The 22,880-nt window shown below is 35.4% G+C and overlaps 1 protein-coding gene across 3 annotated transcripts in view; it reads left to right on the top strand.

Moving 5' to 3' along the window:
- The window catches only part of stac (C2 and C2B_Munc13-like domain-containing protein staccato), a 194,607-nt gene that overhangs the window by 15,210 nt on the left and 156,517 nt on the right, over positions 1 to 22,880 (top strand). The window contains exon 1 of one of the 3 annotated variants that reach the window (XM_069821787.1): positions 397 to 567. The exons of 1 other annotated variant lie outside the window; for it this stretch is intronic. In XM_069821787.1, coding sequence (XP_069677888.1) covers positions 440 to 567 — 128 coding nt within the window. In that variant the 5' untranslated portion in view covers positions 397 to 439. Of the gene's footprint in view, positions 1 to 396; positions 568 to 12,236; positions 12,364 to 22,880 lie in introns of those variants that run through there. One more of the 3 variants, XM_069821791.1, reaches the window with a different exon arrangement.

The following is a 22,880-nucleotide window of genomic DNA, read 5'->3' as shown; positions in this document are numbered from 1 at the left end:
GTGTAAAAATGTAAAAAAAAAAGAATTGTCGTAATTAGCTAAGTAAAAAATTCAATGGTTCTTCTACTATCTGTATTATTCTGCAACCTTTCCTTCGAATATATAAACAGTCTACAATATTAACTTAGCTTTGTGATTTTGTGGTTTAATACTAGCTAAAGTATATTTTGCGATTTTTATTTGTGTTCATAACTGAGTGTGTACTGATTGAGAGTTAAGCCTTTTTTAAAGTAATTACAGCTGACATTCCAAAGTGCAGACCGATTGGCGTGGCGGCATACTCCGTGTGATTATATCGAGCATCGGAATACGGACTGGCTTAATTTACTCTCGAGGAGATAAGGAAGAGATTTATTTGTGTGTATAATATGGGAATTACGAATACGTAAACAAGACAGACAGTTTGTTGCGAACTCTGCGAGCTGGTAGACCGTTCATTATGACGGAGTGGTTTCGGAAGAAGATGTGGTCTGCAGTGAAGAGCGCGCGCCACCCTCTGGAGAGGGTAGTCGGCGCTTTCACTTGGCGAGCAGGGGAACCCCCTCTGAGAGAACGGCCCTTGTCCGTGTAAGTATCTATAAGAATTAATACTGTGAATATTCCGTGATTTCTGGAATAATTTTTGAGTGACAGAATTTCGTAGTTGTGATATTGAAGAGAGAGGACCTGAAATTATTCTTTAATAAAATTCATTTGTCGAAATGGGGGAGGGGGACAATAACAATGTGTGTAATTGAAATATTGTAGTGAGAAAACTTTCACACAATTATAATACAGACTCATCATGAGGTCCGTAATCTAGAATATATTATAATACAAGGATTCCTGTTGCTAAATATTTTCTGAAACTTAAATTTGCCCCATATATTGATGCAACCGTAAGAAAAAGAACAGCTTGTTACGAAACCCTAAAATAAGCCGTTTCTGTCCAACGCTTTTCCAATTCACTGTGGGTTAAAGCAAGGAAATGCACAATCACCTTTACCTTTTAACTTCACTCTAGAATATGCCATTAGGAAAGTCCAGGAAAACAGAAAGGATTTGAAATTGAACGGGTTACATCAACTGCTTGTCTATGCGGATGACGTGAATATGTTAGGAGAAAATTCACAGACAGTTAGGGAAAACATGGAAATTTTACTTGAAGCAAGTAAAGCGATAGATTTGGAAGTAAATCCCGAAAAGACAAAGTATATGATTATGTCTCGTGGTCAGAATAGGTTATTGTACGAAATGGAAATGTAAAATAATGGAGATTTATCCTTCGAAGAAGTGGAAAAATTCAAATAGGCCTTTCTTGGAGCAACATTAACAAATATAAATGACACTCGGAAGGAAATTAAACGCAGAATAAATGTAAGAAATCCGTATTATTATTCGGTTGAGAAGCTTTTGTCATCCAGTCTCCTCTCAAAAAACTTGAAAGTTAGAATTTATAAAACAGTTATATTACCGGTTGTTCTGTATGCTTTTGAAACTTGTACACTCACTTTTAGAGAGTAATAGGGGTTAAGGGTGTTTGAGAATAAGGTGCTTAGGAAAATATTTGGGGCTAAGAGGGATGAAGTTGCAGGAGAATGGAGAAAGTTACACAACTCAGAACTGCACGCATTGTATTCTTCACCTGACATAGTCTAATTAGGATAATTAAATCCAGACGTTTGAGATGGGCAGAGCATATAGCACGTATGGGCAAATCCAGAAATGCATTTAGAGTGTTAGTTGGGAGGCCGAAGGGAAAAAGACCTTTGGGGAAATTGAGATGTAGATGGGAGGATAATAATAAAATGGATTTGAGGGAAGTGGGATACGATTTTAGAGAATGGATTAATCTTTCTCAGGATAGGGACAGATGACGGGATTATGTGAGGGCGGCAATGAACTTCCGGGTTCTCTGTAAGCCATAAGTAAGTAATGGATGCGACTATAAGCAATTTTGTAATAGATATACAAACGTACTTTGCGGACTTACATACACGATGGAAGGGAACGCACTACATTCCTTCTCAAATGGAGAGTCTGATGCCAAAGCGAACCAGTTACATTTTTAACATTTTTCAGAATTAAACTTTAAAGTTTCTTATGGGAAAATAAAAATAGCAATGATAGAAAAGTTTTATTTATTGATTCATTTATAACCTTTATGTTATTTTTATTGCATGCGTGTGTTTTCAGACGTTGAAGCACTATTGCTGTCCGAAAGACACGTACAGTCAACTCCGGTTATAGTGAACTTCTGCGGACTAGCATATTTCGTTCACTATATCAGAGGTTCACTAAAACCGAAGTTTGTTTTTAAATTACTGACGTTATGCATACAGTATTAATGTTTCTGGCAATAAATGAAAAATAAATAAGTAAGCAAACCTTAAATTGAGAGGAACGGAAAATAATATACTAAAATATAGGCCTACTGTATACTCGGCCTTGGAATTTTCCTGGATTCACTTTTACAGGTAGGGTTAAGACTCATTATATACTAACAGTCTTACTAATAAACCGTGTATAGTTTTTATACGAGACTTATGCAGAGTTGAGACAGAAAACGTTACTAATAAACCGTGAATAAGCTATGGACGTATAAACAGGCTGTAACTATACAATGGGAATTGCTTTGCAGTAGTTATATACACGAAACCCCTTGTTTAAGCGTTGTATATAGAGAAAAAATGGCCGCCCCTCTAACAGCTGTTCGTATCGACTGTCATTTTATGATGATGGATGCCTTGTAACCAAAGAAGAACAAACCAAAGATCATAGAATTATAAGAATAATATTGCTGTAGCTTGTACTCTCTGACCAAAATGTAGTGTGGTAATCGATTAGAGCCAGTTGTACTATCGATACTTAACATGCAACACTAGAGCGCTCTACCGGATGCAATAGAGAACCTCAGATATTCTATTACTTTTCGTAACGAAGTAATGACGAAACTATGACGTAGCTGTGTAATAGTTGTACTGTTATACACGACGTATAAACGAGCTACTCATTGTATAAGTATAAGACAGTTAAACGTGTGCATATAGAGTTTTTATTAGTAAGACCGTAATCCTTCTTGTACTTATCCTTTGGTCATTACTCTACTCCCCTTTACAAAAGAAAACACTTTCTATTCCTATCCTTCTACTTTAAAGGGGTCAGAATTAATCCTTCCTTTATCTTTCACTGTGTACACTATTCTCTTAAACATGTTTCAAGCTGTCCAGGAAGGTGAACAAATCCTTTCTTTGTCTTTCAATGCACTTATGGAGTAGCAGGTTTGAAATTTTGTTCTAAACATATTCTTAGAAGTTTATACGAGAAAGTGTTTTCATAAATTACCATTTTGATCATTAAAATTACATTTTCTTGGAAGTTCTAGCTTTTAAGTTCACTATAACCGAAGTATGGGTTCACTATAAAGGTTATATTAATGAACTCTTTAATGTATGCGTGTCGGCACCAACGATTTAGGTTCACTATAGCCGAATGTTCACTACAACCGAGTTCACTATAACCAGAGTTGACTGTATTTGTTTATTAAAATGTCGGATGTGGTTCACTATGGCAAATGAAAATAATGAGAATGCACCTTGTCATGATGAAAATGTTCCTTATATAAGCTTATGTAAATAGATAATTAAGTACACATAAAAAAATTAAAAATCAGAAAAACAAACATGGAACAAAAATTGAGTGAGACAAAAATAAGTTAATCAATAAAAAAAATGCATTTGTTATTGATGTAGTAGAAACAATATTTAAAATAACGAACCCGGGACCTCCCGAATTCGAGTCTCAAACATTACTGTCAGAGCTATCTTGCTTACAACAGTTAGCAAATAAGTTGCTATTGAAATTCATAAACTGGATGTTCTCGAGGTGTTTCGTGCATGGACGGCAATTTGCACTCAAATATTTTGTATTTCATTTTAGCAAGTTCTCCCGCCGAAAGTCTATAAACTTAACCCATTTTTTACATTAGAAATCATTACAGCAGTATTTAACTTAACAATTAAACGAAACCCTCATTCTTCTAACAAATCTTTCGCTTCTATATCAGAACATATAAACAACCGAGTTTCCCAGTAGTGTTAGTTATTTGCCGCTTGGATCGCTAGTTGTATGCGCGCACTTGTCTGACAGAAAACGTGTCGAAGTTTCCTTACTGTATTAATATCTATACTATGGTACTATGTATAAGAAATTATTAAGAAATTCTGCTGCCAGGGTGAATCAACTACATTCATCTGGCCTCCTGGTGTTCATTATATGTATTAAAAATAACATATCTCAATACGTAAAAGGCGTGGAGTCAAAAACTGTAATAGTTGAAGCTAACTCAACAACTAGAGCCACATGCACACAAAATGTACATTTTCTAAACCAGGGTTGTGATTGGTTACTAATAGGCGAAGACAAGATTTCCGTTACAACAAGGAAGACATTATTTATGACAACCAATTAGTAGGGGGCAGTAGAAGGTCTGTCGTCAAAGTCCTTTCTGTGAAACTGCACTCCATGATATAAAATGAACTTCACTCCACAATGGTGTACCCTGGAATGTTAGTGACAACCAAGCCCCTACAGTCTCGGCTGCGCGAAACGAGGAAACCGGGGCAAATTGAACGCTGCGCTTGCCGCCATATTGTTGGAGAGCAGGCAAATAATAGCAGTGCGTAAGTCACGCAATTTAACGCTGTGATGATCTAAAATTGACATTTTATGGCCATTTTCGACGTTTAACGTAAAATTAGGACGAAATAAACATATTCAAAGTTTCATTGATATGTGTTAGAACATTAAAGAAAAGAAGATACGTATGCAGCAATTTATAGAAAACATACTGATACATCCATAAATAGGCCTACACAATACACATTATAGATTGTATAATTTTACGATAATAAGCAAATTGTTAGGTTTCAGAGAATCTAAAATTATATTAACATATTAACTCTTAGATCACAAGACATAAATATATGCACCTTGATTACACAAGTTCTTGTTATAATCAAATTCCTAAGTGAAATAAATATGCGATAATCAGTATAGACTTGTTGTTAAGTTTTAGAGAATCAAAAATAAATTATATTGCCGGTACTTTTAGACCACAGGACGTAAGTAACCACGCAAAATATAATGTGCGAAGGTAGCCAAATTACATTGAATTCATTCTTCAATTAATAAAGGGAATGCTATCAATTATAAAAAGTATCGGTACCTAATACATTGCAAACAATAGGTAACGTGAAGACCTAAAAACTAAACAATCACTTTATGCAAGATAAAAAAACCACATACTTTTTATGTGTGGATTTTTTACATATTGTATTTTTATTTTAAATAAATAAAATAGATATAACATCATTGCTTGTGGAGTGATGGTACATAATTTTTATGCACATATACAATATCAATAAGATGTCATTCCTTGCTTTTGTTAATAAAATATATCCGGCAAAATGTAAAAGAGTTATTTATAGGTGAACTCTGAATCATAAATTCACAAAGGAGGCTTAACTATTATAGCTATTTATTTATTTATTATCTGTATATTTATTTATCCATATATGGATCTTGAATGAAAGTTTATCATCTTGCAGATAAATTCATTTACATAATAAAAACAAAAAGTTATCGTTCCACTAATGTTTTAACATCTGATTTGTAAGTCTAAATAATTCACTCAGTGGGATTTCTCTACAATCTGATATACCTGTACTAACAATTAAGTATTCTTTATTGTCGTAAACTACTGATTGATTTTTAATGATATTGATATTGTAACAACAGAGATAATATTATATCGTACCTTTTGCAAATAGCTTGGAAAATTAAACAGGGATGGTATTATCGCCGCGCTCTCATGGTTAACATTCGGCAGGTCTTTGAGCGGCCTCATGCGTTCGGCAGGTCTTTGAAATTTAATTGTATTATTGTTTTCAATTTCTTGTGTCGCCGCTCCAATCACTCCCCTCAATTTCAATAATGCAACCAATAAGCTGCTTCAATTATTATTAAATGACACTTACTTGTCTAATCCACGTAGACTTAACCCGAGGTTGCAATGTCTTGTGCTGAGGACGAACATTAAGGTATGTGATTAAAAATTATTATTAAAGAGTTATTATTAAGAGTTAAGAAAGCCAATGTACTCGTATATGAAATAATAATAATAATAATAATAATAATAATAATAATAATAATAATAATAATAATAGCCATTTAACAATATAACAAACTATCGAGAAAGTAGACGTGACAACGTGACGCTTAGGGTGAAACCTACAGAGCAACAATCGGTCGGCAAAATTATTTTTTTAAACCACACCGCACGTTATTGTATGATGCCGACATGTTAAGCATGTGTCCGCGGCGATAATATATCATCTTTCAAAATTATATTGCCATTACTTTAACACTATTCACTAAAAACACCCGAGACAAAACAAAGGACAAGTATGACAATCGTGTTTACCGCTCTATTTCTACCAGTAGCATGGCGGCGTAAACATGCGCAGACTGGTTTCAATTTTGGACAGCACACCAGCGCTCTGTGTGAGTCTAGTATACTATTATAACGTCTTTGGTGACAACTGCTATGGATTGTAAATCGCAAGCGAGACATCCTCGATCACGGTTCCTATACCTGTTGTTTGTAAGTATGACTTCCTACATCCTTCTACTGCCATAAAAATTGACAGGCTCCCTTCATATCCACGTGGGGGGAGAGTTGTCACATCTTTTCCGAATTCCAAGAATTCCGTCAGTTAGCACGAGAATGTCACTGAATGTGGTAACTGTGAGCATGAGAATTGGGAGATAGGATGGGATGGTGAGAGATGTTTGTGTAGGAAGTCGTAAATCTGTTAGGTGGGTGTTCAAACTGCACACTATGATAGTAAATAAAGTATAATAGTTACCATGCCTGATCGTGAAGCGAACGGGCTCGGGTTCATATCCTGGTTGCGACAAGTTACTTATAGTGAGGATCAGATAAGCGTAGTTCCTAAAAGTTCCTTTTTGGCCGTCTCTTCAGTGTTGCCAACTATACCAGTTTTCACCAAAGATGAAAAAATCACAATGCTATGTACTGAAATAATAATAATAATAATAATAATAATAATAATAATAATAATAATAATATAGTAATTAACAATAACAACGTCTTACTTATTTACCACATCTCATCTTTATGTTGCGAGGTGTTTTCTAAATGGTTCAATAAATTGTGAAACTGTATATTTTCCTCCTGGAATTCTCGCATATTATGTTGGTAATTAGGATTAGTATGATCTAATATTAAAATTTATTTTGTCTGGCAACATGAAATTCATTGCTTTAAATAAACAGTTTACGATTCACGAGACCTAACCTAAAAATGTGGTTTGATCTCGTGAAATGATTAGTACGAATTCCGAAAACAGAACATCACTTTTTTTGTCCACACCTGTGGAGTAAAGGTCAGCGCATCTGGCTGCGAAACCAGGTGGCCCGGGTTCGAATCCCGGTCGGGGCAAGTTACCTGGTTGAGGTTTTTCCGGGGTTTTCCCTGAACCCAATACGAGCAAATGCTGGGTAACTTTCGGTGCTGGACCCCGTACTCATTTCACTGGCATTATCACCTTCATATCATTCAGACGCTAAATAACCTAGATGTTGATACAGCGTCGTAAAATAACCTAATAAAAAAACATCACTTTAAAATGTACAGCTTACTTAAAATACTACCAAGCACTTTCTTTCTTAGAGAAGTCGCTACCATGCTATTTCCTCTTTTGGAAATTTTAATAAAAATCTAAACACGAAAGAATTTCATTAAACTGTCAAATATATTTACGTGCATGTTTTATACGAAGTAGGTCTATAAGCTATTTCTTATTTAATTACACTTACCTGAATAAGAGTTGAATTGGAATCACAACGCAACAGAACTGAATTGTGTATTGATATTAATATTAATATTAATACCGGTATTACTAATTAATTATTAATTCACAAGCCTAGGTAGTTGCATTTTCATCAGTTTACTTTACAGCAAAGCGTAGTTATTGCTACCAACATAACAGTTAGAAAATAAATGCCAGTTGTAGTATTTGTCAGTACCCGAAATTCGGAACGAAGATGGTAAAAGAAAATTCAACTGAGAGCTAGAAAACTATTATAATTCACTAGCATATGTACTATGTAGTAATAGGGGAAAAATGATTAGGTTTCACTCTTAGGGTATTAAGTAAGCTGACCCGGACTATTAAGAGCAAATATTGGGTAACTTTCGGCGCTGGTGGACCCATTTCGCTGGCGTTATCACCTTAATCTCACTCAGACGATAGATAACCTTAGCAGTTGATAAAGCTCGTAAAATAACTAATTGAAAAAAAAACATGCAAGGGAAATCTTCTTGTATACCTACTATACAGCCAGCGAAATGGAGAGTTGGAAAATGTAAAAATTCTGTAGCCAGTTCCTTTCCCTTTTTTTTCTCTTGTACGGAGGAAGGACCTGAAGGCTTACACTGCAGCCTGAGACTTGTGCTTATCACTCCTATTCTGTGAATGATTGGATAGCCGAAAGGCCATGCTCTTGTACAAGTATAGCACGCCGCACCGTGAACATAACCCAAGCTATTGTATGGATGATGATGATGATGATGATGATGATGATATGTGAATTAATGATGGCGAAATGAGTCCGAGTCCAACCCAGCAATTCTGCTTCATATGGTTGAGGGGAAATCCCGGAAAAAACCCCAACCATGTAATTTGTCCCACCCAGGATTTGAACCTGGGCCCGCTCGTTTCATAGCCAGACGTGCTGACAATTACTCCAGCGGTGGACTTCCTTCCCCTTACGGGCCAACCACACGGGGAGGTAAAGAGTATGTGACTTTGCGTGACTGTTTACATTATCCAAATGCTCATTGCGCTGACTGTACATGCATAATGGACGCATATCACACAAGGAAACATCACTAGCCGTTCAGTAGGCCTAATAAATATTCCACAGCGTTAAACTTTATTCTGTTAAAGCCTACTGACCTGATCTGTCTTCAATTTTACAAGAACGTCTCACATCACCTTTTCGTACATCATCCCACTGACCTTAAGTGTTTGTGTACATGTTTTAAATTTGGTGCGATTTTATTTCTGGGTCATGTCACAGTTGTATATACAATCGACGTTTCGAAACCAGGTATCGAATCCATCATCAGAGAAGGGGTCGATATGTGGATCCGATCTGGAGAACGTTTATCCATCCATTACAAGGTGCAAAAACCCAAACATTTCGCACAACATTTTTCCTTACTTTTTCTCCTTTGATGACTGAGAAGATACGTAGCTTTGAAGCATTGTTTATTTCTGCAACATTACGTGACGCAAACTCCCACCCCAAATTTTCACACTATGTTGAACACTACATTATATAGGGTGAATCAAAAGTCTGGAACCATATAAATATTTTCCATAATTATGCTTGATTTCGATTACTATAGGTGTTACTAGTATTTGTAAGACCAAATGCTTTACCAGTGACTCATTCGACTCTAGTCCTCAGCTATCTCAAAAGCCGCCATTTTGGATGCAAGTTTGAAATTTTTAAATGGAAAGGGAGTCTTGTAGGTACTCAGAATCTTGTGAAATTTTCTGAAAAAAAAAATCAATGCTGCAATCCGTTTTGAGATATCTCTAATCATTTTCAAGTTATTTAAAGATAACTGTCACCATGACACAAACATTAGTTACTGCACCTACAGATATTTTGTGACATGGTACAGTACTAAGAAGGCTTTGGGAAAGGTATTTTTATGCAATTCTGGTAACTAACTTTTCCTGATTTACCGTTTAGTTAACCTGTGACAGTTTCAATGCATTGTTGTGATTATTAGAAGCTTTCCTATAACAAATTTCTTGATTTTTGTGATGGCATTATCGAAAGAGGGGAGAATTGATATCATTCTTCATTCCGGTGGGTTAAGCCACAGAAATATTGCAGCAGACTGGGCGAACAGTTCCCTGGACATTGGATTGGTCAGCGTGGATCAATAGAATGGCCGGCCAGGTCTCCAGATTTAACATCCTTTGTTTTTTTTCTTTTGGAGTTTCATAAAGAGCTTGGTATATGAAGGAAAAAATGAGACTGTGGAGAGAACATTTTGTAGCATTTCCTAGGTGAATCAATTTTCTTCAGCCTCTCCTACCCAAAATACCATCTCGCTATCACCAATTTCATCGACGCTAAGGGTGCTATTCATAGACATTTCGCTAGCCCGCGCTACGAGTGTGCTAAACTAGCCCCGGCTATCGACTGGTTACTTGTACAGGATTCATATCATATCGTATCGCTAACACTGGTTTATGAATACGAAAAATGTTAATTCGCTGATCATCCACCGGAAGCCCGCGCTAAGAATGTCTATGAATACGGCCCTAAATAACCTAACAGTTGATACAGTGTTCTTAAATCTCCAACTAAAAACACCCACATATACACTGTCTTTCAAAATGATGGTAACACTTTGATATGATTATTATTAAGTAAATATTAATGAGAAATTAACATGCTGCACTTCATTTGGTAGTCAAACTTTTTAAGTTGTAAGTTTCGGAAAACGTATTATCTCTGATGCCACTGAATACAATGTTTTAGAAAATGGCAACTCCACAACATAAATCGTTTTACGTTCTGCAGTTTGAGAAACAAATTCAGGTACAATGGTAGACCTAACAAATGTTGTTTCGTAGATATTTCCGAATTGGCCATCTACTATATCGTTGGATTGGACGTGTAACCGTCACTGATCTAGCCTATCTAGCCTAGACCCCCCCCCAAGTCATCAGACTTGACACCATGAGACTTTTTCTTTGGGGGTATGTGTAGGATGCAGTTTATGTGCCACCTCTACTCCAATATCTAGAAAAAGTAAGACATGTGATCATTGATACGATGGTATCCATAAACAAAGATAAGTTAGAAAGAGTGTGACAAGAATTTGAATATGATGTTCATATACAGTATGCCATGTAACGAGAGCTTCTGAGTTTGATATTTATAACGTGCCAATAAATTCTTTGAGTTTCTTAAACAAATTATAGGCTAATGTATAAAGTTCATTGTGTCATTGTTGTTTAGTCAACGGTCCGAAGACAGGGCTGAACCTCACAAGTGATAACAACAAGGCACCACTTATGAGGCAACTAGGCCAAGAGATAATGTGATAGGTTGTCCAGTTCCTTTTCCCCTCCATTGCATACATCGCCGATTAGCTACATATTACACTAATCAGACTATTGTATTATTAATACTTAATAATAATCATCATATGAACGTGTCATCATAATTTTGACACACAGTGTATGTTAAAGAATTTTAAGTGTGTATCTGATATTCAGAGTCCCGCGCAGTGGCGTCACGGTCTAAGGCATCCTGCCTAGGACTCGGGTTACGAAATGCTTGCTGGTTCGAGTCCTCATGGGGGAAGACATTTTCTCATGAAATTTCGGCCAGTGTATGGAACCGGTGCCCACCCAGCATCGTGATGCACTTGGGGAGCTACGATAGGTAGCGAAAATCCGGTTTTGCAAACCAGTTATAACGGCTGAGGGGATCATCGTGCTAACCACAAGATAGACTACCTCCATACTGGTTGGATGATCGTCCACTTCTGCTTCGGCATGTGGACGTGAGGCCAGCAGCCGGCTGGTCGATCTTGGCCCTTCATGGGCTGTAGCGCCATGGATTACTTTACTTTACTTATCTGATATTCAGAATTATACGATGAAATCCTTCTTCTTCTTCTTGTTTTCCATTATTTAATATAGAGGCTAATATTTAAATACCGTTAAGTCTATTATAAATGCAGCTTTTCGACGCTGGTCAGAGAAAGACAAAGATACAATGTGAGACATCCCTGCCTCTAAAATAATTACAGATGGCACACATGATGATGATGATGATGATGATTTCTCTATTCGTTTAATAGAAAGTGAAAGCAGCTGAGGGTGACTTGTTCGTTATAAGATTCAAAGGCTAAGGTTGAAAAGCCGCACAAGACATTGTCCTCTACTTTTGAGTGCATCAAAATAGTTTTGCACAAGTAGCCAAAACTGTCTTTATCCTCGTCGCTGCATTGAGAGCATTCGGATTCTGCATAGACCAACTGCGCTAGTCGGCAAAATATGCAGACGTCACTACCGGAAGCTGAAACTATTCTGTAAGTGTGAATTCTGTTATTAAGGTAGTAATAAGCATTCGGTTTCCTCACACGGATTAATAAGTTCTCGTGATTCGAAGCAGTGCGTACTGGGCTACAATGAAGAGAAGATCGATAAGGCTGAGTCGGGTCTTCCGCAGATTCTCAACCAGCCGGACGAAGCACAAGTATGTATGCATGACATTAAGGCAGCTTCAGACAGGGCCAAAGTTGCATGGAATCAGTCGTAGGAATCTGCTCTCATACAATTAATGGCATGTTGTGTTTTATACCTTCTCAACTACTTGTGTACAATAGTTATATTGTCTTATCTCTGAAATAGGAATATCTTTCACCTTTGGATTTATTTAAGAAGAAATATTCAGTTCTATTATGAGGATATTATTACCGCTTACAGTTTACTATTATTCGAAAGAAACATAATTTACTAAGAACTCAAACAAGAAGGTGAACTTCCGTGTTCTGAAATGCATATAAATTACATTTTATAATCTCAAAAGTAAGTTATATTTATTTCATTTCTTAATTGTACAGTCTTAAGTGTGTGTATATCATTAATTTTGCACAAAATTGCATAAAATAAATATTTATAATCCAATATTTGACTTTATTTATAGTCTAATTCTACAGTTTAAGTAAATATATGCGACTCATTTCGCATAAATATTCATTAAATAACTACGTAATTTCTTATATCAATTCTGTATTTACAAATATCGTCATTTAAAAGCGATAAGGGTTTTAAAATAGATTTGACCTTGCTTCAGTGGTTCACTCAAACGGGTTTATAGCCAGGGCAATAACGGGTGTACGCTTGAAAACAAGTTTCGGTTAGTACAGCGTCGTTCGAAAAGTTACATGGACAAGTAACAGCCCGCTTAGCGTTGATTCAGCACGTCAGCTTTCGGCAATAAAATCTCGTGACTTATACATTACATTACAGATGTAATTTGTTCGCTTACTTAATAATAAATGCTAGAATTGTCGACTGCCGGAAATATACGATTTATTCGTAATATACGTAACATAAATGAGGATTCGCTGTTATAAAGTGTAAGCCTACTGCACTGACACGAACTAAACTGAACTGCACTGAATGCAAGTCAACTGTATACTAATTCTCTAAACATGACTTCCCTCCAGCCTGTGTTACTTTTTCATACTACGCAACACAAAGTCTTCCCCGTGCAATTTCAGAGCTCCACTTGGTCTTGGATTCGATTCCCGCTTGGGCTGATCACCTTATTGGGTTTTTCCGAAGTATTTACCTGAGCGAAACCTGTTTCCTGGCAAACGCTCTGAATAACACGTTCTTCTCCTATCCCTTCTACTTCTTTACGTCTAACAGGAGGGAGAGAACGAACATTAACAAAATTCGCAACGAAAAGTATAAATAATCTTATGTATAGTGTAATATTTTTTTAGCAAAACGATTTTTACCTATCTACTAAATCTATCATCTCATTCTTCAGTCTATTGTACACGATATACAAAGTTTTCTTTACCGTGAATACTAACTTTTCTACTGCAGAAACAGCCTAATTGTTTCCGCAATACGATGGAGAATATGAAGAAAGTATATTAAATGAATGCTTTCAGGGAAAAATTCCAAATACGTTGTATACTAGAAATTTGAATTTTTACATTTTTTTTGAAAATGTAAGCTGATATGTCTTAATAACGGTGGTAAAAATAGATAATTTTGGAGTTATTTTCAATATTGAAATTATTTTTAAGAACCAATGTTAAAGTATGCTGTTTAGAACACAGTTATAGAAATATAGTGCAGAAATATGAATTTATATACGTAATAAAACTGATTTAAAATACTAAAAAAATATGATATTCCCAAAGATAATTCATCAGCGTAACAAGAATCTTTGAAAAAATATGCAAATGCAATAACTTTCTAATCCTCTTTTATCATGTTGTTACCGTCTTTAGTTTATTTACGTGAATTGTTATTCAAAAGAAAATTATAAAATTTGTTATGTATCAAAATAAGTAGATGAACTTTCGTTTTTTGAATTGCACACAAACGATAATTTTATACTCACTAAACTACGTATAGGCCTATTTCTTACTCAAAAATAGGTACAAAGAATACGAGCCGGTACTGAATAATCCAATCAACTACAATATGCCTTTGCCTGAGGGTTAAATAGATTAATTTTGCAACAATCGGTATTTTAAATTGATCAACCGCTGGTCTGTGGAATAATTATTTTGCCAATACACAGAAAATTCATAGATTCAATCGTATTACTTTAGTATTCACTGCCTTTTGTATATTTTCAAGAAAGCGAAAAATAAATAAAATAAAATGTAACTCTTACCTCCAAATTCAAAGCAAAGTCACTGAATCTGAATGTCTGTGAAAATTGGTTGGATCACTGGCTGAGAAGGGGATGTCTGCTGAAGGATGCACTGGAAGGCATGGTGAATGGGAGAAGAGTTCGGGGCAGAAGATGATATCAGGTAGTAGACGGCATTAAGATATATGGATCATATACGGAGACAAAGAGGAAGGTAGAAAGTAGGAAGGATTGGAGAATGCTGAGTTTGCAGTGAAAGAAAGCTATGAATGAATGTATTTTTCTGTCTAATTTCGGGGAAGTGAAAATTAATGTCATAAAAAAGGATCTGTCGTTACAAATGACTGAATTCACGTGACTGATTGGGTAACGACTCAATTAAAGAGGAAATCTTCCTCTTATTCTGATTTTACTCGCCTGGCGACACAGGTAGATCCAACCTTCGAAGTTCTGGGAATATTAAATTTGTTCTTACTATATTCAGCAGCAATGAAGAAATCTCAATCCCAACCTCTTCTGAATAATTGCTGTTATTATTGCGATGGTGGTGAATACTTTCAACACCCTGTGATTACTTTTGAAAAAGTGAAATTAGGATGGGTACCGGTATTCTTTACCGACTAGGCAAGTCATAGATAATTTGCAAGTACTTAGAACCAGAGAATTACAAAATAGGTCTCTGAGGATCAAATCTGAAATTACAGTCGAAATAATGCATTAATATATTTTATGATCAAGTTATCTCGATGTGCGATCTTTAATAAAGACACGACTGTACTTCACCGCACGGACCGGCCACGTGTTGTGTTCTCCCCCTGGCCATCTGATTGTTGTCTTTCAACCCTAATTTATTCCAGTTGCTAGGCAACCGTAGTTCCCACAGGAAATGACGTGTATTCACCTGTAGTTACAGAACTCTTCAGGTGTGACGGATGGTGTACAAATGCGGACATGTATTGCTCTTTAAATTCCAAGATGAAATAAAAACTTGTAAGCTATGTCACCCTTCACGTATTTTGCTTCACATAAATATTAAACTCTTACAAATTACCTTAATGTCCACGAGGACATGCAAGCCAGCGCGATGACGTCATTGTAGCAGTCATTTCTTTTGTGTATGAAATGTATACGAAATACTCGCGAGTTGACCTCAGGAAATGTTACTCCTGCCTAGGATTTCAATAAGATAAAAGAAAAGAATATTGTTTGCATTACGAACGCTTTATCAAATTTACTTTGCCTTCACATTTATGAATTTGTATAAAATATAGCTCTTAAATTATGTTCAATTTTTAGGCTTACATTTCCTCAATTTTTGTTGTTTATTTAGTATCTATTATCAACTTAAGTTTATTAAAACTTTATTTTCAACTTATGTTTTATTTAAAATCCATTGGAATTTTATTTTATCAATTTTTAATAATGATGAGATTAAAAAATAATAAATCTGTTGCGCGACAACCCATGAAGGACCAGCTGACTGCTGGCTTCACTCCACATGCCTCACCAGAGATGAATGATAATGCAGGCAGTATGAAGGTAACGTGTGGTTGCACCACGATCTCCCCAGCCGTTATAGGTGGCTTGCGAAACCGGATTTTGCTACTCATTGTAGCTCCCCAAATTCATCACGATGCTGAATGGGCACAGGTCCCAAATATCAGGAAACTTTATTCTCCCAAGATGGAGTGAAGAGAAAAGAAGGAAAGTAAATTCCAAAAGTAATATTATAAACTGCACAAGAAAACTATTACTCTTTGAAATTAACAGAACAGTTACAAAATACTCTGTGACAGTAAAATTTTCATAAATATGTAAATTTCGTTTATAATCATGCAATTAGAATGTTGGTTCTATTATGGTCAATAACTTATTCTTTAACTACGCCTAAAATTGTTGTAACATTTTATTTTGTGTTACTGAGATCGAAATTTGAATATGTATCTGGAGTCTGAAATTAACTATGTTAAACAACTGACTCGGAAAAAATCAGAAGGTATCGAAGATAAATTTGTAACATAAAATTCGAATAAAATATATATCCAGATTTTCAATAATGTTTGCAACATCAAACTATTATTTCTACCTCTGATTGAGGTTCTGGCTGATTTGTATATCTATTATCAGACAATACATCACACTTGACAGTATGTGTCAGAGGAAGAACAATTGTTTGTATGCATCTGAAGTCTGATTAACGTCATATGTAGCTAATCGGCGATGTATATATTGGAGGGGGGAAGGAACTGGCCACCCTACCCCATTATCTCCTGACTTATTTGCCTCATGAGTGATGCCTTATTGGTGTTACTTATGAGGTTCAAACCTGTCTTCGGACGGTTGACTAAAGCGTCACAGTTTATAATCTCGAAGGGTGATATTCATAGACATTTCGCTAGCCCGCGCTACGAGCGTGCTAAATTAGATCCGGCTATCGTCTGGTTACTTGTACAGGATTCATATCATATCGCTTACACTGGTTTATGAATACGAAAAACGTTAGTTCGCTGATCATCCACCGGAAGCCCGCGCTAAGAATGTCTATGAATACGGCCCTAAGTCTTCATGTTTTTATTCAATCTAATAAGGGACTCTTTCATAAACAATGTTAACTTGTACGTATTTCTATGAAAATTCTGAGAGGTCACAAATTTTTATATAACGAAACTTTTGAATACGTATCTTCCCCCGGTCTCCAGAAGCATTAAAACTGCCAACTCGTGTAGTAATAATTGTGGTACTTTCATATTATAAATTTATAATTTGCATAATTATAATTATTTTATTATTATTATTATTATTATTATCTTTTTGTTAACCAGTGTTGGCTACTCGCGTTGGTGATATTCAATAAATAAATAAATAAATACATAAATATTTAACAGATTAAAGGACACTTTCTGATACATATTTCACTCACGCAGCTTATACGAAAAAAAAGCCGTGTGACATTGTGCACCGTTTGTTATTGTGTTGTCAGACGTAAACATTCACGTTTTCATTGAAAGTAGCAACGCGTAAGGCATTTTAAGCGAATTCGTGTTTAATTCTAGCATACTATGTTGATATTCACGGAATTGCGTGTAACGGTAGCCCCCGTGTGTTTTTTACGTGCAGATGCAGCTCGATGCGTTTCCATTGTAAGACGTACGTACGTTCGTTTCCTTCAGCTGATCTATTGTTAGTAGCTGTCCTCTGGCACACGTAGGTATGATCAATGAACTCCGCATAAGAAAATGACCACAGGTTGCAATAAACAACGTGTCTTGTCGGTGCAATGAGATGCCAACTTAGAGATAGCTTATGGCTTCTCTCCGAAGGGACAGGGCTTATATTGAGATACGTTTTACAATTGAGGAGCTCAGAATACCGGCAGATCTCAACCGAACTCGAATTTAGAGATAGGTGTACGACTGTATACTCTTGCTCTTTACCTTTCATACTTTAAAGTATCAAATTAAATGGAATATGCCAAAGCTCTTATATTTCACATTAAAAATTAGTCCTTAGAGGGAAAGAAAACTTTCTCAGTGAATAAATGATATATTGCAACAACCTGTGTGGGCTTTTGTTGCGTCAACCACTACGGGCCGTATTTATAGACATTCTTAACACGGGCTTCCAGTGGATGATGAGCGAACTAACGTTTTTTGTATTCATAAACCAGTGTTAGTGATATGATATGAATCCTGTACAAATAACCAGTCGATAGCCGGGGCTAGTTTAGCACGCTCGTAGCACAGGCTAGCAAAATTCTATGAATAGCACCCTACAGGTTCATGGCGTTGTAGTCAATATGATGACGTCCACTAAATCTTATATGTATATGCATTTATTTACAAAGCAAAGTGGGCAATCACTCGGTGGCAGTGATAACTTAATTACATAATATAATAATTACAATTAATGCACAATATATAATTACAATACACAATAAACAATTAATACACAAAAACAATTAATACACAGAAACAATTAATAACAATAAACAATTAGTACACAATAAATAATTGATACACAAAAACAATTGATACACAAAAACAATTAATACACAATAAACAATTATTAAACAAAAACAATTAATACACAATAAACAATTAATGCGCAATAAATAATCAATACACAGGAACAATTAATACACAATCTTCTACTGAACAAAACAAACATTTTCATATTGCTGATCTTTGGATTTACTTAGTAAAAATGGAAGTTTTTAATTCAATCATACATAGATTTTTCGTACTAGACATTCATACATGGCATCAATGGGGGTAGTGCAGCTATTGAGAAGAGGAAAAGGAAGATGTACTGTCTGTACAGTCCCGACCAATGGTGTGGATCATTAAAGATACAAACCATAGGCAGTGCAGAGTAGATCTACGTTTTTGGCAGGTGGAGAAAGTTGTGGATTAGCTCTTTACTGGCAGACGACAATTTAATACTGCTACGCAAGCTCCTATCTCCTACAGAAACAGAGCGGTATCTACCGGTACTAGTCTTTTTTAGTTGGTTATTTCACAACTCTTTATCAACTGCTATGGTTATCTAGCGTTTGAGTGAGATGAAAGTGATAATGCTAGTGAGATGAATCCAGGGTGCAACGCCGAAAGTTACCCAGTATTTGCGCTTAATAGGTTGAGGGAAAATCCCAGAAAAAATCTCAACCAGATAACTTACCCCAACAAGAATTTGAGCCCGGGTCCGCTAGTTTCGCGGTTAGACGTATTAACCGTTACTCCACAGCTGTGGACTCTACTAGTCATAGACACTACCGAAGAAATTTGACTAACGTCTATTTAATAATTTATTCCATAGTTTTCATTATATTTAAAATGTTTATCCTAATTTTGTATGGAATAAAATTACTCGTTTGTTTCGAAATATCGGTGAGTGCGATAGCTTTGAAAAATCGACTTGTTTGATAGTGTTTGCTACAGACTCCGTTTCACGCTCGATAGTAGAAGCTACCGGACGATTGTTCCTGTTGCACTTAGATTTCCTCGCCATTGTTTTTCAGATTTTGCTCAGTTAACGTCGCATTATCACTTCACCAAGTCAGAATAACATCTGTAATTGAAGAAGATCATGACATCACTTTTTGTTTTTCTTTAACTCTCTTAATCCGTTTCAACGCAAATACGAAGGCATTACAATGTGCCGGAAAGTATCGTACCGACAGTTAAGTATGAATTATGATTAGGATTATTATTGCTATTATTATTTTCATAATTTCAGCAATTGTTAAAGATTATGTATGTATGTATGTATGTATGTATGTATGTATGTATGTATGTATGTATGTATGTATGTATGTATGTATGTATATATGTATGCATGCATGCATGCATGCATATGTTATGTTATGTTATGTTATGTTGTGTTATGTTATGTTATGTTATGTTATGTTATGTTATGTTATGTTATGTTATGTATGTTATGTTATGTATGTACGTATGTATTTATTCACACTGCAAATGGATACATACCCGGTGGCAGTGGTAACTAATTACACTTAATAATGACAATTAATAATAAATTACAATTAATAGTAATAATTAGGGCTCGAAAGTTGATGATCTTAAAATCACAGAAAAATGACCTATAAAATATGAAAATATGACATTAAAATTAAGAAAAAATAACCATGATCTTAATAGTAAAATTACAGCAAAATAATAGTACAATTTCATCTGTGGAAAATGCATTCTCACTAAACTCAATCGCTAACTGTTGCAAAAAACTTTTTCTGCTTTGTTTTTCTTTCGGTATTTTTATTCGCCTCCACTTGTGTGATACTGTGTGATAATAGTAAATTTTATATAGGACTAAATACTATAGTCCAGTGCTGTAGGATATAACTAATTAGGGTGAAATTTATGGCATTTATTATGAATGGAGAGTAGGATAAGCTCACTGAAATCATCCCAATTTTTCAATTTTGACGATAAATAAAAGAACGTGACCTGATAATTCCACGCGAAATAAGCTTAATTATACCTAGGTATATATATATATATATATATATATATATATATATATATATATATATATATATATATATATATATAAAGTCAGGTAAGATTACTTTTTTTGCTATTGTGCATAAAGTTGCATTTTACCCACCACTGCTATCAGTGCGTAAAGTGAGCCTTTAAAACACTATTGCGTAAAAAGTAAATAATCACTTTACGCACTGCCAAAGAAAATTCAATATTCAAAGCATAATAAACTTCATTCGCATTATCTCGATCTTTCATGACGTAAATATTACACGTAACAGAAATAAGTAACAAATTTAACGTTCATATTTACATTTTAGTCATAATTAATTAATTCATTATAGTACTCATTGCAGCAAGATGTGCCATTCACTTTTCCTAACCGCTCTGTTGGTTATATTGCCGCCTAATTTCAGAAATTTTACACTCGTGCCAAAAAAGGGGATCTTTCCGAACTTGTATCATAAATAACTATTATTTTCACAGAAAGTTCTGTTTCAATAGCTTCACTGTTGTTATAGCAGAAGAAACAATTAACTAGTCAAGTTATTCTTGATAGAGTTACCGTGAGTTTTTTTGCAAATTCATACCAGAAAATAATGGTTTTTCCTTTATAATTATTGTGAATTGGTCTTATTCAACGTTACATGAATGTAATAGACATTGTTCCAGCTCACTGGGAAGATTCATAACTCTAAATGGGTTGAAGTGTGGACCCTGAAAGTTATCGTCATTGTGGAAGCTTCTAAAAAATTATCTTCCGGAAGATTTTCTTCTGAATATTGTTAATTTTCTGGAAGAAAGGTTACTAATGATAGAAGAGAAATTGCGATCATATCTGAATCTTTTGAAATATACCTCAATATACCTCAATATACTCCATTATTTTATGAACTAAACTGTATTATTATTTTTCTATAAGCTTACTTCTTAACAAAGTTGGAGGACTTTCAAATCTTTTGTGACTTCTGAATAACCCTATACAACAGACCAATGAGAACCGTATTACACTAATAATATTTTGGATACCATACTATAGCGATACTTTTTACTGCTACGTGTAATTGTTTCATTCCAAAGAGGCCAAGGTCTTTATTTATATTACCTGCTTTCATAACTTCTACAGCTATTATCAGATGTTTACTCATGAACTTCATATTGTAGGAGGGCAAGATCTTTATTTATATCCTCTGATTTCGAAGAAAACAATGAAATACAATAGCAAAATGGACATATATAATGAACATTGTTCTTTCTTTATCTTGTTTTACGTCCGATTTTTCTACCGGCCTACAATCCAACGCGTTGTATGGAAGGATATACCTCCGGATCAACACCAGTTGCCTTCACATTGTGAGCCTTACGAATCGTGTGGTCAGTACGATGCAAGACTACGTCACAGAATAAGTACAAAACGAAGAAGAAACTTCAGTCTCGTAAAATGGACATAATCTCCTCCCACACCGGTAATCAAACCACAGACCGCTTGATTAGAAAGCGCACTCGGTATTTATAAAACCATTTCAGCAGGAGGAACTTTTTTCCACGATGTAATTACATACGTAGTCGAAGAATTTCACTCGTGCTTGTAACTTTTTTAAGTAATTCAATTTCGTTTTCAAAGTTGTGTTATGAATCTCGCGGTGTATCTTGAATTACAGCAACCGTTGAAATGGAAGTAAGTTGTACCTACCAGAGAGCTGCAAAACAGCGCTTACAACCGGTTTAGATTCGACCGGTCGGAGCTACAACCGGCTAGGTTGAACGTCCGGCCGAATATTCGATTGTCGGGTGATTACGCCTGATGTATTGCAGACTAGACAGAACACCAGGCGCACTTAATCATACATGAAACTGACATTTTTCGAGTACACAACCGGAGTAACAATTGAAGGAAATTTGCGTTGTCTTATTTTAAAAAGTGTTTGCAAGTATTCTTACAGTTGATTCGACACTATAACACATCATATAGTTCCTTTATTATTTTGAACTTGCAGTAACTTCATAAGCGTCGTTTATATTTTAAACTTTTAGAGTTTTACTAATAAAAGTTCCTTATAGATATGTTAAACAATGGTATAGTTTTACACAGAATAAGACGTGCATAAGCCATGTATATTTTTCTTACCTTTAAACGCGCTATATAGCTGGTGTTTTCCTATACCAGTGTTAAACAGTATAGGCTACATCATAACTTCGTCATCATTTTATTACGTCGTAACTCTTTCTCGTCACATATCGACTGTATCTCGTTCGATTTGTATAACCCGATAATTCGTACTTCTTTAGACATGTCCACACTTGTGGAGTAACGGTCAGCGTGTCTGGCCGCGAAACCAGGTGGCCCGGGTTCGAATCCCGATCGGGGCA

The sequence above is a fragment of the Periplaneta americana genome, chromosome 3 (assembly GCF_040183065.1).
Source record: "Periplaneta americana isolate PAMFEO1 chromosome 3, P.americana_PAMFEO1_priV1, whole genome shotgun sequence".
NCBI classification, from domain to species: Eukaryota; Metazoa; Arthropoda; class Insecta; order Blattodea; family Blattidae; genus Periplaneta; species Periplaneta americana.
The sequence above is the reverse complement of the archived record's forward strand: the minus strand, read 5'-3'. Positions and strand labels throughout refer to the sequence as shown.